We start from the raw sequence: 24,217 nt of genomic DNA, 5'->3' as shown, positions 1-24,217 counted from the left end.
TGTGTATAGTAGGCCAAGTTCCAGTTTGTGAAGAATATGGTAAAATAAATGAGTTCAGGACTTCAGTCGGGAGGATTTATGTGATCATAGCACTTTCCCAAACACTTTTTGTTTTGTCCCTTCTATTAGTTTGTCATTGGAGGGCTGATAACAGCCTAGACCCTGTGCACTTCCCTCTCACAGAGGAGCTCTATGCGAAATGGCAGCAGCAGGTGGAAAGAGTCGAGTTCATAGAGCAGGTTTCTGTACACTTGAGTCTCTTGTGAAGCTTTGATATGCTCTAAAAATTGGATTTCCTAAGCAAAGGCATAGCCCCATTAGAATGAGTAAGATTTTACATTGTTGTTCTTTTAGTTTCAAAGACAGAATTACCACAGTAGATACTGGCATGTATTATATTACATTTATACATAGGATTTATGTGTAAATTAAAATGTTCAGTTCTCAATAAGTGTCTAGTTATGAAATGTATTTGTAAATATATACATTTTTAAACAGAATTTTTTTCTTTTTGTTCATAAAGGGTTTAACATTTTATATAGAAGATCAGTTTTTAAGAAAGGTGTTTATAACCTAATACAATAGCATTTAGTTTTGTGTGATCTGAATTCTTTAATAAATTTTGTCCCCACAGCCCAGAAAAAGCTTTGAAAGACTCACTGCAACCCTATGAAGCTGCTTATTTATCAAAATCTCTATCTCGACTCTTTGATCCTATCAACTTGGTTTTTCCCCCTGGTGGTCGCAATCCTCCTTCCGTGGATGAACTTGAAGGTATCATTAAAACTATAGCAAGGTACGTGTTTTTATAAAGTGGCATGCTGTGAAATGCCTGCCACATTTGTTAGTGATGTTTTAATTTACTTCAAATTATTCAAGTAGTTAGTCCTGCAATTAAATCAAGAGTTGTGCAGTGAATCAGTGCATATATCGTAGGTACTTAAGATTCCAATTAATAAAACCATTTAAATACAGTCTAAAAATAGCTTATTATAATTATTCTGTATCTTGTCAAGGATACAAAGTAAACCTAATTTTTATGCCATAGTAAATATTATATAGTAAAATAAGCACAAAAATAATTTTACAAATTGAGAAGTTAAAGCATAGAGCTTAGTGTTTTTTTATCTTAAATCCATAAAGTACTTCATGGCATACACAGGATTATAATCTTGATTAGCCTACTTGTGTTTGCTATTTTGAGCTTTCGAAGAGAATGCGACAGCTTTTAAAACTCTCAGAAGGCCAGGTATCCTCGTGGAGGTGCCACCTGAGTGCTTGCAGACAATGTAATTATACTGTTGCTGGAGACATTTACACTTACCCAGATGAATGTGCTATTAAGACTATCTCAGTTCCTGTCACAGCTAACAAGTGGTCATAACAGTCGGTCTGTACATTTGTAGATGAACATTTTGAGAAATAAAAATAGTAGTTAGGCAATAGAGGACCAAAGTGTAGGACTGTCTAGATTGTTTTGGACTATAGGTTTGAACCTGGTGACTTGCAGGCATGTGGAGTAGAACCCAGAAGCCACAGGTACAATGTCTGTGAGCATATATCCAGCTGCAGACATACCTGTATGGTGTCGAGATTGCCATGTGATCAAGATCTGGAATCTTTCCATAATTACCATGCCTTTCCAAAGTTCTGACTCTAGATTTTTTTACTATAATGTCTCTGTTATCAGTTTGGTATGGTAGTGACAAGAACAGTCTTGGATTCAATTTGATCCTTTGGTTGGGGGTGTGGATTTGATCTTTTGACCTATTTATGGAAATGTTAAAGAGGCATCTCTCCCATTCTTCAGGGCAGCTTCGCGATGTTGTAATCAAATATAACATGAAGCTTAAGGAAGCATGGTTATTGCCAGTATTCAATAGAATTTAATAAAGTTTGACTCACTATTTATGAAAGGGCATCTTTTTTTTTTTTGAAAGGGCATTTTTATTACACACAGTGTGCACCTGTGTTTCAAAGTCCTTCACTTTCTTCATAAAGAGAATCTGTTAAGTGCCAAGATTTATTTTGCTACCTCAGAGCCATAGTAATTTACTTTTCCTGCTTTCTATCTATGTATGAGTTTTTGTGCAGTTTTTAACTCGCAGTATTTTTTCCATGGTCTTTGTAAACACTTTTTTTCTTTTCCTTTTTGGCAATCCCAACTAATCCAGTGTTAAAGTTGAAAATAAGTGGGGCAAAACAAATACTTCAAGACTTCAAATTTTAAAATTTCAAATTAAAATTTTGTATGCTTTTGATATATTTAAAAAGCTACTCTACAAAATAGCATGGATTGACATAATTTCTACGGAAACCGAGCATCTTTATGTATCATGTGTAATTTATATTTTTAGCCTATGTCCTTTCAAGGTCATCATTTCCATTCAAAAGCTGTCATTTCCTTGCAGATGTCTGTGATATGCAGTGTCTCTAATTGCACTTATCAGTATTAACAAGAGTGCTCCTTTAAAAATCTGTACACAATTTACTCTCTTAATCACAGCCTGAACCCACACATGACGTGCTTTTATTAATGAGAAACTGGTCATTAACCAAGCCATCTCAAAGCACTTTTCCCTAATGCCGAATTTAGGAGGAAAAAAGAAACAATGCAACCAATTCTTGGAAGCAATCAGTGAAATCTATAAAAAGAATCACTACATTGCTTATTGGATTTAAGTTTATATGTTGTTCTCTACTTTGTTGATGAACTGTGTTGCTAATAATGAAAGTCTGTTTTTGTTTTCTGCAGTGAACTAAATGTAGCCGCTGTAGATGCAGACCTCACATTAGCTGTGTCCAAAAACGTGGCAAAGACGGTCCAGTTGTATGGTGTAAAATCAGAGCAGCTTGTAAGTGATGCCCTTATGTCAGCACTCAAGATTTTGTTTAAAATTGCTGATTCTACTTGACTCTTAAGTGTCAATATTGAATTGACTGAATGTTAATTTACTGGTGGTTTTACTTAATAGAAATTTTGAAACTTTCTGGTGAACTTAACCCCTCCCAAAAGTTAAATCTATTTGGAAAATGGCCCTCTGACCATTGTTATGCTTTTAGAATGCAGGAAGGTTTTCTAAGGCTTTTTTAGGAAAAAAATGCCTGTACCACCTTATGGCCTAATTTTTATATATATAATTGTTTTATGTATATTATAAAAAATTAATTTTATATCATAATAGTTATCAATTAGTAATAATTATATAATTATATAAATTATTTAAAAATTTTTATATATTTTTACATATATAAATAATTATCTCAGATTGATCAAAATTCTCGTGTTGTTACCACTTACTCCAGATATCATTCATGCAGTTATCTGTTGTGAAATTGTGAATTGTGAAATTGACTTAACTATTAAAAAATGGCTAGAGAAAGTGAAGTGCTTAAAATTATGATAAAAAATGTTGATTTACTTTTGAAAGCTTTTAGCCCTACAACATGGAAGTTTAACTCTCAAATAATTTTATTTAAAAATTATTTATATTTAGGGCGCCTGGATGGCTCAGTGGGTTAAACCTCTGCCTTTGGCTCAGGTCATGATCTCAGGGTCCTGGGATTGAGTCCCACTTTGGGCTCTCTGCTCAGCAGGGAGCCTGCTTCCTCCTCTCTCTGCCTACTCATGATCTCTCTCTGTCAAATAAATAAATAAATAAAATCTTTAAAAAAAATTATTTATATTTAAAATATTGGGTAATTAGCTGAACTATAATCCTAATTCTGTGCATTAATGTTTTAAAGTTAAGCACACATGTTTAACTAGTATATGTGTACTTTATATACTAGTATATATATAACTAGTATATACTTTGAATTCCAACTGAATCCAAGGAACAAGGCTTTAGAACATTTTCAGCTGTGCTGATAGATGAATTTTAAGGAATGTGCCAAAATCTCTACTGTCTTTACAGGAGTGACCCAACCATGTTTTCACTTTAGCCTCTCTGACTGCTTCCAAATGAAACATCATAAAATGAAGTAATGTGGTTTTACCAACATCCTGGTAGTTCTAGTTGGTTTGGGAATGATTTTTAGTGTAGGCTGATGACAAACTGAACTGAAGGAATTTGCATAAAATGATCCTTGGTGGGAACAGTCATATCATGAGACTTTCAGTTCCATTGGATGGCCACATTTTGTTTGCCTATTAATATGCTGTTTTCCATTCAGTTGTTCTTGTAGCCTTGACAAGCAATTTAGAAGCAGCTTTTTAAAACTTTGTTTATTGAAAACTGGCTCTACACAGACCATGGTAGCTCTTATGTAGGTAATTAAATGACTATTTTTCTCTCAAACTTTTTAATAGAAGCTTCTTTATGATGTTCATTGCTTTTTAAAAACATGGTTTGTTGCTATAAATGAATTTCAGTGTTAATATCCTGTAGAATCTGTGTAATTACTGAAAATGTCAGGAGAAAAAAAATCATTTGATGGTCCCACCTGAGAACAATATTATAAGGAAGAACAAGCATTGCATAGAAAATATTTTGCTTTTCTGCTGCAGGAGATGGTAGTGGTAATGGTAACATGGTACCAACGTGGTAAATGTAACTTCAGTTAAAATACTAATGGTAGGGGCTCCTGGGTGGCTCAGTTGGTTAAGTGTCTGTCTTCGGCTCAGGTCATGATCCTGGGGTCCTGGGATTGAGCCTTGTGTCAGTCTCCCTGCCAAGCAGAGGGGATGCTTCTCCCTCTTCCTCTGCCTGCCATTCCCCCTGCTTGTGCTTGCTCTTGCTCTTTGTCAAATAAATAAAAATCTTCAAAAAAAAAAAAAAAAAGACACTAATGGTAAAAGGCTTTGCTGAAATGAAAATGTATCAACAAACATTTGACTGAATTGGTACTGGTGGTCAGAGGGTCTATGACCCTAAATTACTCTGGCTTACGAAACTTATAATGCTGAAGGCTAATCAGAAAGTCATTTTCAACTTTGACTTTAGTGCCTAAAGAGATCCTAAGCATTAAGTGTAGAAAAAACATCATATGCTTTATTTTTCAAATATAGTATTGATTAAGGACTCAAGTAACATTTTAGTGTACATCTCTCATTTTGGTCTAATTGTACTATTTCTGTTACTCCTTTATGTTTTTAAATTTATTGGGTTTTATTCTTTGATCTTGCTGTATTCCTGTTCTTTTAGACTTATTTAACTAAAAACATTCAGAGGAAAATAGCCTCCCTCCTTCGGTGGGAGAAAGACTTGAAACAAATTTGAAGTAGAATAGCTACTTTATCTGTAAATGGAAATGTTGACTTAAAATATGGTATGACATATTTCTATAAATGGAGGATTCTTTTTATAGATGAAAAATATAAGTCCACAAGGTTGGAAAGTGACAGAAATCAGATCCTTAATGGAATGTCCAAGCAGTGAGATGAAGGAAAGCTGAAATTTTCAAGACAAACATGTTTTCAAAAGGGGGGACTTATAAATGTAGAACCTGAGATGTAGAATGAACAGCTTTCCAGAATCCTAAATTTATTTCACTAAAGGTCAGTTGTGCAGGTTTGTTGGGTATCAAATCATTTTCATATACTTAACTGTACCTTTAATTCCTACCAGGAATTAATAGGATTTTTCAAGTTGATCCCTTCTATGGACCATTTTTGTGGTCATCTCGATCACTGTGTGTATTTAGATAAATTCTTCCACAGGCTTAGAAAAGTAGTATTATTTCTTTTCACCTTCCTTATTTTAATATTCTAGGATATAGGGGAGCATGACATATAAATTATATGTATGTAGTACATGTATATGCTTATAATAATCTGAAATAATTTTATCATTACAAATGTGTTAGTTTTTCTAGGCTTTTCTATTATTTTTTTAAAGGTTTTATTTACTTATTTGATAAAGATCACAAGGAGGCAGAGAGGCACACAGAGAGAAGAAGGGAAGCGGGCTTCCTGCCAAGCAGAGAGCCTGATGCAGGGCTTCATCCCAGGACCCTGGGATCATGACCTGAGCCAAAACGGAGGCTTTAACCCACTGAGCCACCCAGGCACCCCTAAGGCTTTTCTTTTATAAATCACCAAAGTTATATGTCATACAAACCTAGGGACAGGTCATACGAACTCCATGGGGACAAATTCTTAAGTTCCTTTTTCTGACTCTTAAATGGTCACAGAGAATTTATTTCTTGAGGTTAGGGAATGGCCACGAAAATAACGATTATTAAACATTTTATAGTGGCTTGGGTTATGCCAGGCCATTTATGTATCTTATCTCATTTACTTCACAACAATCCTGTGAAATGGAAGAATCAATATCTGCCACCACAGAAGGGAGAAACTGAGACTAAGAAAATTTAATAGCATGCCCAAAACAGACTGCTGAAAGTAGAAAGCCAGCAAGTGTTGCAACTAGCAGTTAAATTCAGATTTGACTCTAGACCAAGCTTTAAACTGTATCATACCTCAACATAGCTACATTGTTTTTTATTTGAGAAAAGTAGGATTGTTTTTGTGATTTACTTTACAATATGAGATAGAGATCTAAATCTACTTTAATACATGCATGATTTATTTTATGTATGTGTTATAGTTTATTTAACTTCTGTGGTCTTAACGGATAGTGCCTTGGCCCATAACAATATGATACGAACTGGGTGACTTACAAATAACATTGATGTATTGCTCACAGTTCTGGAGCCTGCAGAGTCCAAGATCAGGGCGCCAGCAGATTTGATGCCCATTTACTTGTTCACTGATGGCTACCTTTTCCATGAAATCTCACAGGCCAGAGGGGCTAGGGGGCTTTTTTAAACCTCGTTTTTAAGGGTATAAACCCCATTCATGAGTGCTCCACTCTCGTGACCTAATCACCTCCCAAAGACCCCATCTCCTTGGGCATTAGGTTTCAAGGTATAGATCTGGGGTGGAGTGAGTGGGAAGGGTGCAAACATTTAGAGCTTAGCAGATACTTAGATAGTTTAGTAGTTTAGTTTAGAAAAACAGGGATTTAACCTTGAATTCTCTTATGTGAGTTATAACCAGTAAGGTTTTACCACCTCTAGTATGTATTTAATTTAGTGTATAATGTGAATATCAGCTTCTTAGGTGCCCTTTTATGAAAAGGAGAGGCGTGCTTTTTAGACTGTCTTTATTTAAAAGTTCTTATTCACTTGTTTTGATAGCAGTTGTGAAGTTATAATTAATTTGCTAAGTAGAATTTTATGTTCAAAATACATACCTGTAGGTATAGATATTATAGTTTATGACTGAACTGAGCAAACTGATTATTTAATGGTTATATATTTGTAATTTGTTTGTATAGTTCTGAAATGTGACCTTTAGAAGAAAATGTCACTTGACCTTGCTATTTTAAGTTTGAATCGATGTTTTCCTTGTCCTCTGTATATTAAAATGAAATTAAAATATTAGTATGTGAAAGAGTTATTGTGGTACTTTATAAACCCTTACAGGCTTGTGAACTTGTGATATCAAATACACTAGTAAGTAGTCCTTTTAAAAGGTAAACTGTGAGGACAGTGACCAACAGTAAGTATTATCTGATGGTTTCAGGGGTTGACATCTAGAATCTTGGTGTAAATGTCAGATGTTATAAACTGTGAGAAAGTAGATTGGCATTTAATTAGGTTGCAGACCATTTAAATGGAAACAATAATAGGAATGACATTTAAGGGGCAGTTTCAACTTTAATGCAGGTCAGTAGCTGTGTATGAGGTTGATAGTACTAGATGGCAGTAGGGTTTTGGGTTTTTGGTTTGTTTTTTTTTTAAAGCTTTGTAAATATACCCTTTATTCTTTGTGTAATTTCTTAAGCAATTTGGAGACTTGACATTCCCATAGTGGAAGAAAACCTACACGTGTGATATTTAAATGATGATAGAGAGATACGTGGGTTCAACTTTCTTAGTTTTAAACAGATTATTTAATGCAGATTTAAATGTCATCTACCTGGATGCTGCTCCGTATAGTATCAAATGGTAATAATTTATTTTATTAACATTAAAATAATAAAAGGTTTTTAAAAATAACTTGAAAGAGTTTTTATATTTTATATTTTAAAAATAACTTGAAAGAGTTTTTATATTAAGTGCAAAGATATAAAACATATCAGCAGATTCTTCAGCCCAAAGGCACTTTAGCTGTAATACAAACAGACTGAGCCCTTTGGCTTACCTACTGTCTTGATGCTTAGATAACCTTTCTCTCTTTCATACCTCCATTCTTTTTTTTTTTTTTTAAGATTTTATTTATTTATCAGAGAGAGAGGGGGGGAGAGAGCGAGCACAGGCAGACAGAATGGCAGGCAGAGGCAGAGGGAGAAGCAGGCTCCCCGCTGAGCAAGGAGCCCGATGTGGGACTTGATCCCAGGACACTGGGATCATGACCTGAGCCGAAGGCAGCTGCTTAACCAACTGAGCCACCCAGGCGTCCCTCATACCTCCATTCTTGCATTGAACTACTTTAGGATCACTCCTCCTTTCCTTTGAGATCGTTTTTTGACTCGCTTCCCAGACTTGTGAGAGCTTGATTTTCTGTGGGCTCTGCCAGGTCAGTAGTAAATGGTCATGTTAGTCAAAGATTCAGCAAGCCAGAGTGAAGACAGAGGAAAATATCAAATAATGGTTATTGTCTGCTGGCTAACTGAGCATAATAATAAAAAAAAAAGGTTATTGTCATTGGGCGGTATTTTCCAAAGAAAGTAAAAAATGCAAAGTTGCTGACTAAAGCCTGCAAAGTGTGTATTATCTGTTGCCCTGAGAACATTGCCTGACAGACCACCACAACACCTGGATGGCATACCATACATACACGCTGAGTACTCATACTTCCCCAGGCAGGTGGAGGGCACTAAGTGACTTTGCTTATCTTGGCTGGGTTTACTCACAGCAGGCTGGCTGCTGACGGAGGCTGACTTCGACCATAGTTAAACACACTGCTCTGTTCTGCATGTCTCGCCTCCTGCAGCAAGCTCTCTTGGGCTTAGTCCTGTGATGAAGGCAGAAGCACACAAGAGGAAATATTCCCCAAAGTCTGGCTCACCAAAATAACCCAACCACAGTGCAGTATTAACTGCAGAGGATGCGGATGCAGACAGGGATGGAGGCTTGGGACCCATCATGCCATCTGTCACAAAGCCAAATTAAGAACATGGCGATAACAAGACAAGAGAGTTCATGGACTTTTCTTTTTATTCCTGAATCCCCCTACTTGAATCCTGTCAGTATGTATTAAATTTTTTAAAATACCTATTTATAGGTGTATGTATATTTTTGAGCTATTAAAAATGGAGTTGAAAATCCGCATATAACTCCCTAAAAACATAACTACTAGTGGCCCTACTGTTGACCAGAATCCTTACAAATAACACTAAGCAGTCAACACATATTTTGTATGTCATGTGTATCATATACTATAGTCTTAATATAAATTAGAGAAAAGAATGTATTATTAATAAAATCACAGGGAAGATATGTTTATAATACAATATTGTATTTATTGGAAAAAATGAACTGCACAGTTCAAACCCATGTTGTTCAAGAGTCAGCTGTATTATTTTTAGCTGCACAAGGTATACAACATAATTTTTTAAAGTTATAGATATATATATCTATCTAGACAGATAGATAGATTTTTTTTTTAGAGAGTGAGAGAAAACGGTGGGTGGAGAGAGAGAAAGTTAAGCAGACTCCCCGCCTGATACGGAGCTTGATCTCAGTGACCCTAACATTACTGCCTGAACTGAAACCAAGAGTCTGATGCTTAGCCAACAGTACCACTGAGGCGCCCCTAATTTCTTTTTCTTGTGGTGAGAACTTTTTTTTTTAAGTTTGTTTGTTTGTTTGTTTAAAGTCATCTGTACACCCAATGTGGGGCTTGAACTCATGACCTCAGGATCAAGAGTCACATGCTTTTTCAACTGAGCCAGCCAGGCATCCCTATCGTGGTGAAGATTTTCAAGGTTTAGTCTTTTAGTAGTTTTCAGTATACAATACAGTTTTGTTAACTGTAGTCCCCTGCTATATATTATATTCCTAGGACTTACTTATGATAGAGTTTTTTATTTTTTTACCATTTTCATCCAATTTCCCCTACCCCCTGCCTCTAGCAATCACCAATCTGTTCTTTGTATCTAAGTTCTTTTTAAAATATTACACATAGAAGTGATACATTGCAGTATTGACTCTCTGTCTGGCTTATTTGACTTAGCATAATGCCCTTAAGGTCCACCCCTGTTGTCACAAATGGCAGGATTTCCTTCCTCTTTTAATGGCTGAATATTATCCCATTGTGTATATGTATGTATACATGTATATATGTGATGTATGTATGAATATGTGTATGTGTCTACTTAAGTGTGTGTGTGTGTGTGTGTGTGTGTGTGTGTGTGTGAGAGAGAGTGTGTACACACATATATTTATACACATCTCAAATTTCTTTATCCAGTCATCCATTTGTGGGCATTTAGGTTTTTTCCATGTCTTGGCTAGTGTAAACGATACTGCAAGGAACATAGGAGTGTAGGTATCTATTCAAGGTAGTGATTTCAGGGGTGCCCAGGTGGCTCAGTCATTGAGTGTCTGCCTTCAGGTCAGGTCATGATCCCAGGCTCCTGGGACAAAGCTCTGCATCAGGCTCCCTGCTTGGCGGGAAGCCTATTTCTCCCTCTCCCACTCCTCCTGCTTGTGTTCCCTCTCTCGCTGTGTCTCTCTTCTGTCAAATAAATAAATAAAATCTTTAAAAAAAAATAGTGATTTTCTGTGGGTGAATACCCAGAAGTTGAATTAGAAGTAGAAGTAGATCCGTATGATAATTCTATTTTTAACCTTTTGAGAAAGCTCCGTAATGTTTTCCACAGGGGCTGCACCAATTTATATTCCCAACAGCAGTGCCCAACAGTTGCTTTTTCTTCATATCCTCACCGATGCTTGTTATATTTTTTGTCTTTTTTGATACTAACCATTCCAGTAGGTATGAGATACCATAATATAATTGTGGTTGTCTATTCAGATCTAAACTCTAATTGGATTTTTTGTTTTTGCTGTTGGGTTGTAGGAGTTCTTAATATATACAGGATATTAACCTCTTATGATACATGATTGGCAAATATCTTCTCCCAAGTGTGTATTAAGTTTTTATGGCATTCAGTATCAATTTCATAGCCAAAAGATAGAAATTTATTACTATCATGAGTCACTTAATGATTTTAATTAATATGAATATTACTTTAAAAAACGTATAAGCCTTTTTCTGTATACTTCATTTGATGATATGTATTTTGACCCCTTATCACATTCTCTCTTTTTTTTTAAGATTTTATTTATTTATTTGACAGAGAAAGAGATCACAAGTAGGCAGAGAGGAAGGCAGAGAGAGAAGGGGAAGCAGGCTCTCCGCCGAGCAGAGAGCCTGATGCGGGACTTGATCCCAGGACCCTTAGATCAGATGACCTGAGCTGAAGGCAGAGGCTTAACCTACTGAACCACCCAGGTGCCCCACATTTTCTAATCTTTCTTCCCCTAAACCTGTTTTCATTGCTACAATATATAATACTCAAATAAATATTTTTCTTCTTCTATGTTTTCTTTATTTCTTTCATTACAAAATATTTATTTATTTATTTATTTTCTTTTATTTATTTTTAACTTAATTTCAGAATGTGGAGTTTCTGAAGTCTCTGAGTAATAGAATAGATACTAATTCCAGGAAATAGAAGTAGTAGTTAGGGACTTGGAAAGAAATTTGGGCAATTGAATCTTGCCTCATAATTTTTTCTGTCATATTAGCTCTTCGATACCATGAAGATATTTAAAGGTATTATTCACTTTTTCAAGGTACTTTCATTAACAGAACTAGTCTGAATTACCTGGTTCATTTTTACAAGAATTAGAAGTGTCATTCCTGTAGAGCTTTTACCTCTTTTCAAGCATATTAATGATCAAAAAGAGCTTTTATTCTCATCCCTGTTCCAGGGTATTGGGATATAATTTAATTCCCTAAGGAGTGCTTCAAAATTATGCTCTATGGAAGTATGTTTCTGAGAGAGAAAATTGTCAGCATTTAGTCAAGTTTAGGCTTTGATTCAGAGCACCCTCCTATCCAAACACACTCAGGCATACTGATAACACGTAACAGTAAAGATCTAGCTATATTCACAAATAAGAAAGAATACCTACATTTACCTCTTAGGGCTGCTGTAATTACCAGCCTCATATGACATGAGGTCAGATTGCTTGGTAAATGGACCCAGGCCAAAACACACGCAGGAATTGGATCTGCAGTGTGCCAGTGTGATGGGGTTCTGAGCCGTAAGCATTAGATATGATTGTGAATTGGAGAACAGTGGTGGTAGTGGTGAGGGGGAGGCATGGTTGAAAGGGCTACTCTAAAACCCCCCAGACACTTGGGATAATCAGAGAGAGGAAGAGGAAAAGACAGAAAAACACTTCCTTTAAAAGTTGGGATGCTGGGGCGCCTGTGGGGCTCAGTGGGTTAAAGCCTCTGCCTTCAGCTCAGGTCATGATCCTAGGATCCTGGGATCAAGCCCTGCGTCAGGCTCTCTGCTCAGCAGGGAGCTCTCTCTGCCTCTCCCTCTCTCTGCCTGCCTCTCTGCCTACTTGTGATCTCTGTCTGTCAAATAAATAAATACATAAATCTTTTAAAAAAAAATTGGGGATGCTAACTGAAGTTTGCTGCATTTAAATGTAAAAAAACTTACATCTTAGAGGACTGATTATTTTTTTAACTATCCTTTACTACATCAAGCAATAGCGCACTTCTAGGCAACTTTTACTCAACTCACTAGTAGGAAGTTGTGCCCATTTAGAGTATTTTTTCAGACATACCAAAAAAAATGGTGCATATGGAAAGTGTTCTATAATAGGAATCAAGAAAATCTTTTTTTTTCTCAATCTTTTTTAAAAATCATTTTTCAATATCTTAGGGTAGGAATTGTTAATCTAGAAGGTGGGTGAAGGGGCTTCAGGGCATCTGTGAACCCCAGGAAACTGTCAAATGTTATGACATGTGAATTTTTTCTGGGAAAACATGATTTATTTCAAAGAGGTCTATAATCCTTTTTCCTGAAATAACTGAACTGTATCTAGAAAACCTCCCCATATGTGTTATTTGCAAACTATAATGTCTTAATAGGGGAAAAAGAAGAGGGGATATGAGCTACTTGGGTACAATGAATGATTTTTAGAAAGTTGATCAGGCCCTTGGAAAAATAGATGGAAGATAGAGTTTGTGACAAAACTTGTGTGGGTGTGATGGCCACTTCCTATTTTCTGTCCTGTGAAAAGAGTCAGTCTTTCCTGGTTGATGAAATTTTAGGGAGAGAATTTATGACAGTTACTGAGTTCCTTTTGGAGGACCTGCCTTTAAGCAGATATGGCAGGTTCAGAGAAAGCCATTCTGACATACCTGCTGTTTTTCAGTGACTTCAACTCAAAATAATACACCAGAGCAGCATATTTTGCAGTGGCATGTCCTGAGCTCCTTCATCCACAAGTTATCCAGACACCAACTGTTTCTGTATACCAACTACAAACAGAACACAGAATTTATTTTTTTAAAAAACATTATTTATAATGGCTTCAGAAAATAACGTTTCTGTGAATAATTTGAGAAAACATGGGCAAGACTATACCGAAAACTCTAAATCATATTGAGAGAAATTAAAGGAGTAAATAAATGATGGCATATACTCTCTTCATAGGTCGAATGGCTCAGTATAATAAACCTGTCTATTCTTCCAAAATTGACCTATAAGTTCAGTGTAACAGTATACTTCTTACCAATGCAGAAATATTTGTTCTGCTAATATCAGGATCCACTAGAAACGTACAGTAATTAAGATGGTGAAGTTTTAGCACAAGGATAGAGAAATACATTGAAAGAGAAACAGCCCCACATGTATACAGTCACTTGCTGTGTGACAAAGATGGCAGAAGAGAACAGTGGGAAAAGGATGGTCTTTTCAGTAAGTGATGATGGGTTTGTTTAATAGCCTTGTGGAAAAAATTGAAAGTTAGCTCTCACCAAGAGGCAAAAATCAATTTTAGATACAATGTAAATCTAAATGTGAAAGGGGAAACCTAGTAGAAATACCCTTAGATGGGGGCACCTGAGTGGCTCACGAGGTTGAGTCTGCCTTCGACTCAGGTCATGATCCTGGATCCCGGGATCAAACCCCACATTGGGATCCCTACTGAGCAGGGAGCTCGCATCTCTCTCTTACTCTGTACCCCCTCAAATAAATAAATAAAATCTTAAAAAAAAAAAAAGAAAAAAGAAATACCCATACATATACAACATGAGACATGTAGAACAGCGTTATTTGTAATAGCCTTAACAGAAACAGCCCAAACGTCCATCAACACTGAAACAGATACATAAATGCTGAGATATTTATCAGTGAAATAGTGTGCAATCCTGAAAAATGAACAAAATACAGCTTCCATATATTCCTACGTGGATGAATCTGACAAACAATGTGGAGCAAAATATAAACATGTATATAGTTATTCTGTATGAAATATTATGTCCCAATGATTCCATTTGTATAAAGAAGTCACTTTATAGGAGGAAAGAGATGATTGAGTTGGGACTACAAGGAAGGGTTTTTGGAGCACTAGTAATACTTAAATTTTTTGTCTGTGGTTACAAGAGTCTATGATTTGTGATGACTCATTTATCTATATGTATACATTTGTATCTTGATTTTATATTTCAATTAAAAGTACCTTTAAAAAACTATAAAGGTATGTGTAGAGGTGGCACATAGGTGTATTCTTGTTTTTTGTTTTTTTTTAAAGATTTTATTTATTTATTTGACAGAGAGAGATCACAAGTAGGCAGAGAGGCAGGCAGAGAGAGAGGAGGAAGCAGGCTCCCCGCTGAGCAGAGAGCCCGATGCGGGGCTCCATCCCAGGACCCTGAGATCATGACCCGAGCCGAAGGCAGCGGCTTAACCCACTGAGCCACCCAGGCGCTCCGGTGTATTCTTGTTTTATAGGAGGATGATCATTTAGTCCTTAGGACTTGGAAGAATATGGAGCTTTTATAAGTTTTGGAAGATGTTTAGTGAATCTCTAATATTGAATAAACTAATCTTAGAAAAAAAGTGAAAAAGGACTAAGATCAGGAAAAGTAAAAATGCCTCTTTTGCTTCTTGATTTCACCAACCACCCACCTCTTCCCAGTTTAAATATCTAAGAACTTCCTAAAATAGACTAACCAACACTGTATATAATATGCTGTACATTTGGAAGTTTGGAGAAAATAAAGGAATGTGAGTGTGTGTGTGTGTGTGTGTGTACTTGTGCATGGACACACATGCACGCATGCGTGGGTGTAAGGCATCTTTTCTTGGGTGTAGATTTATTTTTACTTTTGTAAAATACATGTGGCCACTCTCTTTGCTGAGAACCCTGTTTAGTTGGGAAATTGACTTTCTAATTGTAATCATTCTGGTAGCCATCAAAGATTTACATTAATGACAAGGAATATTGAACTCTGGGGAATTCAGATTCCCTTCCTGTTTCTCTCAAGAATCTGTGGAAAATGCTTCAAGAAAATATTGATAGTTTGAAAGCTTGGTTATAAACTAGTGAGGGAAATAGGGGTAGTCTTGTGAAGACTTCTGTGTGCTGATACGGAAAACTCTCTAAGACATATTATGAAGCTAGAAAAAGAAGGTGAAAATAAATACATTTAGCAGTCCCACCTATAAATAAAATAGATAATATAACTAAATGCTGTTTTATGCTTTTTCTTTTTCCTTTCTCTCTTTTTTTTTCCTGGAAGGTCACAAGAAGAAACTGTTAGTGTGTAACTTTGGAGAGTGGGACTAAAGATGTGGAGAGAGAACATTTGGTTTTTAGTTTATACTTTTAAGTTAGTTCTGTTTCAGTTTTTATCATATGCAGGTTTTTTTGTTGTTGTTGTTTTGTTTTGTTTTCATATGCAGGTTTTTAACTTGCAGAAGAAATAATTGAATTCGCACCCAAAGGGCGAGAGGAACAAGTGGCTTAAAAGCCAGCAGAAGCCTGGTAGCTCTTGAAGCAGTTTGTGCTCTCGAATCTGTTATACATAAAGTGGCACCTTCGACCCAGAGTCTCTGGTTTTAAGGACCCTGCTTCTTCGGCCTTGTTATGTGCCTGTATTCCGGAATACTGAGAGACTAGAGACTGGCTAAATGCTCGTGTGTTCCTTGAATTCCCCTGACCCAATCTGATATCCTTGAAACTCTGTAACCTTAACTCTAGATCACGCTAGCCCTTGCAGGATATAGTAGGGGGTTTGGCCTTGGCCTTCACTCTGAAAGGGAAGCCATTTAGTAGTCGGACACAAGAGGAAATCTAACTCAGAAGGAAGGATCGAAATGCAAGAAGTAAGAGTAAGCGTAAGCAATTGGTAAATATGTAGGTAAATCCGAGCCTTAATTGCATAAGATAATGAATAATTATGAATATATAAACAAGGTAGAACTGAAATACTTTCTCCAGATTAAAGTTTGAAATGAGGAGAAGGGGTAATGAATTTTAAAGCATTCTAAAATGCTTTCATTATTTAGGAGGACTATAAAGCCATAGATATTTTGGCTTAAGTTGAATATGAACTTTAATAATTTAATTATGACCACTGAAAGAGTGGAAATAGAATATATAACTTCTAAATGAACTGATGGGAAAATGGGTAAAAGAGGAAAGTATCAGTTCAATAAAAGGCTGAGAAGTGAATGGAGTAAAAATCAAAGAAAATCATATGAGAATTACATAGTAAGATGGATTTCAAATATATCACTGATCACAATAAATGTAAATAGACTAAACTGACCCCTGACATTTCTCAGTTTGCATAGAACCAATAAGTTTAACTTTGTGTGATACACCTAAACCATAAGCAATGTGGGTTCACAAGCAGACATTCAAGAAAGAACTCTTGAGACATTTTTGGTGCAAAAAGGTGTTTTTCTTATAGCACAGGGATAAGGCTTATGGGCAGAAAGAGCTGTACTTTTTGCTGTATGAAGCTGATGGTTATATGCTTAGTGCTCAAGGGGGAGAGGACAAGGAGTATCATAAGTGTCTTCTTCAAATTTCCACTCATAAAACTACTTTAGCAAGATTTCTGTAGTGCTTATCATTCAGCTTGATATTAACATTAAGATGCACAGGCAGTCATGAGACCCTTTAAGAATGTAGCAGCCAGTACATATTTGATCCTTATCAAAACTATGCAGGCTATCGGTCAGCCTTGTGGGCTAAAGGTGAACATTCTTTGTGCTTCTGTCCCTCATCAATAAGGACATAGTAAGGATGAACCTAAAGGAATGGAGAAAAAATATTTCAGTGACATCTAGGTGGCTAGTTGGTAAGCATCTGCCTTCGGCTCAGGTCATGATCCCAGAGTCCTGGGATCAAGTCCCACATCAGGCTCCCTGCTCAGTGGGGAGTCTGCTTCTCCCTCTGCCTGCTGCTCCCCCTGCTTATGTTTTCTCTCTTTTTCTCTGACAAATAATAAATAAATCTTAAAAAAATATTTCAAGCAAATGCTAATTAGATGAGAACTGATAAAATGAGCTATAATAATATCAGACAAAGTGGATTCTAAAGCAACAGCATTATTAGGGATTTGGGGGATATCATAAAATGAGAAAAAGAACAATTTACTAGGAAGGTATAGGAATTATGATACACCTTATAGTGCAACCTCAGACTAATAAAATGAATGGATAGAATTTCAGAAATTGACAAATCCACTCTTAAAATGGGAAGTTGCATGGGTTAGGGGTTAATCAAGCCACTGTAGAATGATACTCTTTAAAATTACCTCCTTAAGACTCTTTCTTAGACAATTGAAGTCATTTAAGGCAGACACAAACTTAGAATGACTGTCAGATTTTGCAAAATGAATTTCTAGTTTTTTAGATAATAATTGCTCTCAATCAGGTAATCTTGTTTGTTTCTGGTTTAACATTATAAACACCACTGTTAAGGTTAATATTCAGAGAGAGGCTTATTACTTAATGGAGTTCAAAAATATAAAATTTTGTTTTGTTATTAGGACTTTAGTTAAATTGAAATTTATCTTTTGGCTATATAAAGAACTTTGCTATGAAAATTAATACTGCTTTCAAGATTGTAGGTTTAATTACATTAGAACTTATATCTCTCAAAAACTGAAAGTACTAGTCTATATTTGCAAATATATAAACTACTGATTATTTTTTGGGGTGCCGGGGTGGCTCAGTGGTTAAGCCTCTGCCTTCGTCTCAGGTCATGGTCCCGGGGTCCTGGGATCGAGCCCTGCGTCGGGCTCTCTGCTGAGCGGGGAGCCTGCTTCCCCCTCTCTCTCTCTCTGTCTGCCTCTCTGCCTACTTGTGAACTCTGTATGTTAAATAAATTTAAAAAAATGTTTTTTAATTTTATTAACTAAGGTTTTCATAGTAGGATGCTATTTTTTTTTTAAATTTTATTAACTAACTTATAGTAGGATGCTGGGATTTTAGTTTTTTCACATCCCTGAGGATAATAAACTTTCATTTCTTTTGGAAAATCTGTAGTTTGAAATTCACTCTGTGCTAAACTCAAAGTATCCTAAATCAAGGCATGTAAAAAGTTTTTCTGATAATTAAAGAATTAATCATAGTTATTCATTATTGGAAAATGGGAAAAGCTCAGTATACTTGACAGTGAACAGTTCTCTCTTCTTCAAGGAATTAAAAATATGCAGACTTGTGACTCTAAATTTAATTAACAAGGCCAGTGTTTAGGAGCCAGTGATTGGTTGTGGGTAGGTGGAAATTCCATCTGTTGTTCAAAAGCATAAGGTCCTTTGAAGAGAAATAAAGTAAGAGCTCTAAATGATCCATTCTGAGCAAATTGTGTTTGCCTTGCCCACCCTCTGAGGTTACCAAATCCCATGAGCCAGGTGGACATTTTGACAGGCGTGTGGACGATCTAGAGGAGGTTAATGAGAAAAGTAGATTGATGAAATGTCTTTTTAAAGGAATACAGGTTTGTATGAGCAATACAGTTTTGAATTACAAAGCTACATGTCATTCCTATGTACTTATAAACAAGACTTGATCTTATTTCCACCTTTTTGGTTGTATGTTAACTCTCTAAAAGGCAGCCCATTTCAAGCTGTCACCTCTTTGATAACACATTTGTGTGAAGGTTTAATCTGATGTCAAAACACAACATTACTGTTGTACCTGTCCTTATTTTTAGATAAATAGATACGTAGGAACACACTCCCCCCCTTTTTTTTTAATCAAGTGGTCAAATATTTGACAAATTCAGCAGTCTGAAATATAAATAAGAACCAGGAAGGGAATAAAAATATCCTCTGACCTGCTGGAGGTGATGTCTCAGTGTCCACGCACTGAAGTATACGCTTGTGCAGAGGAACGGCTCCCAGCTGTCATGTGCTTAGTCCTCGCTTTTCCCACTGTAAATCAAGTTAGACCAGGATGAGGGGAGATAAGATCAAGAAGAGAAAACTAACACCTTACGAATAAGAGAAGGATTCCTAAAAATTTCTAAAAGCTCAAGAAAAAGGGAAGACAAAATTTCGAAAGATATGAGTGAAGGGACAAGCAGCCATACTTACCCGCTAAGCTCTAATGAAGTGACTTCTGAAACAAAAATGTGTCATTGCACAAACATGGCTCACTGGAACAGTAGTGAACACATGCACTGGTTCATTTTAAGTAGAATTTGCTTACCTGTTCTGTGTGTCTTATGTATGAAACCCAAAAAATATGACATACACTGTACAATATTTTCTTGGAAATATTTTCTGACAGTTTTAGCATCTAAGAAAATTAGTTTCATTTGTCAGGGAAGTTTAGGTAAGCTGATATGACAGGGAAATGGAGAATTGCTACATAAATCTATGAATTTGTCCTTTGCTGCATATTTGCAGAAACATGCCCTATGTCTGGGTTCCAAATACAATATAATTTTTTTTAAGATTTTATTTATTTATTTGACAGAGAGAGAGATAACAAGTAGGCAGAGAGGCAGGCAGAGAGAGGGGGAAGCAGGCTTCCTGCTGAGTAGAGAGCCCAATGCAGGGCTCGATCCCAGGACCCTGAGATCATGACCTTAGCCGAAGGCAGGGGCTTAACCCACTGAACCACCCAGGCGCCCCCACCAAATACAATATAATTTTTAATGTATTACAGACTAGAGATGTTTGATCATTTAATTGTGAGTGTCTGTGTTTAATTTTATGTTTTTATAGGGTAATTGACATAGTGAGCTAAGTGATATTTAATTATACTTCTTGTATTCCTTGCTCTCAGCCAGGTTATCTATGATGAAGGCATTTGATAAGTAAATATAAATAAAAACCAATTATTTTCATCTGTGTCACAGAATAGTAGATCAAAAGAAACTATCTTGGGGCCCTTGGGTAGCTTAGTTGGTTTATCCCATGCTTGATTTTGGACACAGGTCATGATCCCATGGTTGGGCTCCATGCTCTACAGGGAATCTGCTTGAGATTTTCTCTCTCCCATCTCTCTCAAATACATAAATAAATCTGAAAGAAAGAGAAAGAAAGGAAGGAAGGAAGGAAGAAAAAAAGAAAGGGAGGGAGAGAGGAAGGAAGGAAGGGTAGAAGGAAGGGCGGAAAAATGAAAGAAGGGAAGAAAGAAACTATCTTTCCCCAAAACCTTCTTTTGGGCAGGTAAACAGTGACCAAAGCAGTGTATTTTGTCATATTATCTTAAATCTTTCAAGGATGGAGATTGTACATCCTTTATCTTTATCGTTGGATAAACTTATCTTGTGCAACAGTTTCTAAGTGCATTCTACAAATGAACCTTTTTAGATACCTTTTTAGATACTTAATGAAATTCCATGGTGCCTTTACTAATATTTTAGTAACTTTCCTCAGTGTGTAATGCTTCATAATATTTCTTTTTTTTTTTCAAAGATTTTACTCATTTTATTTGATAGACAGAGATCACAAGTAGGCAGAGAGGCAGGCAGAGAGAGAGAGGAAGAAGCAGGCTCCCTGCTGAGCAGAGAGCCCGATGCGGGGCTCGAGCCCAGGACCCTGGGATCATGACCTGAGCCGAAGGTAGAGGCTTTAACCCACTGAGCCACCCAGGCGCCCTTCATAATATTTCTCAACATGTTCACTTTCTTCCCAGTTTTTTTGTGAGAGTGAACTCCTGCACAAATATGCTGTTTGTTTTTTTTAGTTAGCTCAATAATATAAGCACCTCTGATTGTTTTTTCTAACATAATGTGAATTACCTAGTATATACCTGACTGTTCTCTTAATCTTAGACATGTGGGGCTTTCCAGTTTCTCTGTTTCATAAATAACATTATCTTTGTGCATATAACTGTAAGTATTATATTCTTAGGATACATTTCTAATAGTGGGATAAGTAAGGATATAGCAGCTTTGAGGCTCTTGTAATATATTGCTTATTAGCATCTCTTGACCTAGAAAACATTGATGAGTATGCTTAGAATCAATCGTTGGACCATCTGTCTAGAAAAACTGATATGACATAGATCAGGGATTTCAAATTGATTTCATCCCTTGTGTCGGGTTTAAGAAATTGGTCATTGCTACCTGGAGCACTGTCTTTGTGAGACAGTAAACAGGATGGCTTGATTACTCATGTCTTCTTTATGAATGGGAGGGGAGTGACAATCTGAGAGCCAAATATTTGCCCTTTATACTTTTCATTAAAATAATAATAATAATAATAATAATACTTAGCCTTTTTGTATGTCCTTTTTTTTTGCTGTGAATCCCAAAATTGGATAGAAAACATTATTAGATCAAAAGATCTTAATATAAATTCCTCATTAAAAATTAATTTGGTAATTACACAGGCATGTTTACCACTTTCAGGAAATTAAGTATAGATATGACTGTATAGCTAAGAGTTTATGAGAACTTTTCAAAGTTTTTGTTAAAAATATCTGATTTGGGATGCCTGGGTGGCTCAGTTGGTTAAGCAGCTGCCTTCGGCTCAGGTCATGATCCCAGCGTGCTGGGATCGAGTCCCACATCGGGCTCCTTGCTCGGCAGGGAGCCTGCTTCTCCCTCTGCCTCTGCCTGCCATTCTGTCTGCCTGTGCTCGCTCTCTCTCCCTCTCTCTGACAAATAAATAAAATATTAAAAAAAAAAATCTGATTAGGGACACCTGGGTGCTCAGTTGGTTAAGTGTCTGACTCTTGATTTCAGCTCAGGTCATGATCTCAGGGTCATGAGATCAAACCCTATGTGGGGCTCTGCACTCAGTGGGGAGTCCACTTGAAATTCTTTCCCTATCCCTCTGAACCTCCTTCCCCTAACGTAAATAAATAAATCTTAAGGAAAAAAAAAAGTAAATCTGGGTAAAGTGTCTATGAGTGCTCCTTGCACTATTCTTATTTCTGTAATATTTTGTAAATTTGAAATTATTTCCCCAAAATGGTCATGGCAGGAATGGTGTTGGAGAGACGCAGGGTGATCCACCAAGCTCAGATGTTGGGGTGACTATATTCTGTGCTATGAAACGAGGATTAGCAGCAGATTATCTTAAATTTCTAATCTTCTAGTGTTATATTTCACTTTGATGTTTGAATTTTGTTCTTTGTTTTTGGCACAGTGATATTTCATGTTTAGTTCTTTTATGTCATCAATGTTCTGCTCTTCTAGGTGTAATATTTTTTTTTTTGTAAGATTTTATTTATTTATTTGACAGAGACACTGCAAGAAGGGGAACACAAGCAAAGGGAGGGGGAGAGGAAGAAGCAGGCTCCCCTGCTGATCAGGGAGCCCAGTGCATTACTCGATCCTAGGACCCTGGGATCATGACCCAAGCTGAAGGTAGATGCTTAACGACTGAGCCACCCAGGCACCCTAAGTGTGTTATTTTCTTCACAGAACTTTGTAGGTCTCCAACTTAGCCATCTTACTTTAGTCTTAGTCCTTACAAGGCTTGAGGCATCCAGCAGTTAACCGTTGAAGTCTAGGGATTTTTCTTTCTATAGTTTTTTTAAAAAACAGCTTTATTAAAATATAATTCACCCATGTAAGTGTACAATTCACTGGTTTTTAGTATATTCACTTAGAACATTTCCTCACCCCAACAAGAAACCTCCTATGCATTAGCAGTCACTTCCCATTTACTGTCTTCGCCCATCTCCTAATTACTCATCTGCTTTTTGTCTCTGGATTTGCTTTTTCTGGCTATTTCATGTAAATGTAATCATTCCATATGTGCTCTTTGTGAGTGGCTTCTTTTAGTTAAGATGTTTTCAAGGTTCATCCACCTTTTGCATGCTCAGAACTTCATTCCTTTCTTCTTTTTTTTTTTTTTTTGCTGGACAGTGTTCCATTGTATGACTAGACTACATCTTATCTGTCCGCTTATCAGTTGGCATCTGGGTTGTTTTCATTTGGGGGCTATTACACTATAGCATGATGTCGCTGTGAACGTTTATATGCACATTTTTTGGTGAACATTTGTTTTTATTTTTCTCGTTTATATAATAAGGAGTCAAATTGCTGGGTATATATGGTCACTCTGTGTTCATCTTTGAGAAATTGTCAGACTTGTTTTCCAAAGTATCCACTCCATTTTACGTTCTAACCAGCAGTGTATGAGAGTTCTGATTTCTCCACATTCTGGCCAGCATTTATTACAATTTGATTTTTTTATTACAGCGTTATCATGGGTCTGACAGGCCTTTCTCTACTTTTAAACCCCTCAAATGTAGTCAGTTATCAGTAAGAATAGGATCTTCATGCTTTTCTAGCAGCAAGACTATCTCTTCTATAAGTATGGAATACATAAAATAGACATAAAATAACAAGAAAAATTCTTTCCTTTTTCCATTTCTTTGTTACTACCTCAAAATTATTTGGAGAGAATCTCATGAAAAGTAAGAGAGATTGGATTTTTAAAAAAAATTGTATAGCTGAGTTCATAACTTCTAGATGCCCTTTACCGAGAGATATGTATTTAACATTCAACACACTGAGTTGGCCTATAACTGCTGGTGCCAATGATGATGCCACTTTATTCTCTAGTTTTAGAGCTCGACTGGATTACAAGTTGGTGACCATGTCCATAAGGAAAGGCACGATAAACTAGAGTTCTTTAACCTGATGTCAAAAGGTCTTATGTTGACTTTATAGCCATCATCGTGGGTTGTAATGTTAACAAAGGAATATTCCCTTTATTTTAATTGCAGTTTTTAATATTTTT

The 24,217-nt window shown here is 36.3% G+C and overlaps 1 protein-coding gene across 3 annotated transcripts in view; it reads left to right on the top strand.

The window, feature by feature from the left end:
- COG5 (component of oligomeric golgi complex 5) overlaps positions 1 to 24,217 on the top strand; it is a 293,532-nt gene that overhangs the window by 230,320 nt on the left and 38,995 nt on the right. For all 3 annotated transcript variants that reach the window (XM_032304091.1, XM_032304089.1, XM_032304090.1), the window contains 2 exons: positions 635 to 796; positions 2,756 to 2,855. In XM_032304091.1, the coding sequence (XP_032159982.1) occupies positions 635 to 796; positions 2,756 to 2,855 (262 nt within the window). The remainder of the gene's footprint in view (positions 1 to 634; positions 797 to 2,755; positions 2,856 to 24,217) is intronic.

Source organism: Mustela erminea, chromosome 11 (genome assembly GCF_009829155.1).
Source record: "Mustela erminea isolate mMusErm1 chromosome 11, mMusErm1.Pri, whole genome shotgun sequence".
NCBI lineage: Eukaryota > Metazoa > Chordata > Mammalia > Carnivora > Mustelidae > Mustela > Mustela erminea.
Note: the sequence above shows the minus strand (reverse complement) of the source record. Positions and strands in the feature narration are given on the sequence as shown.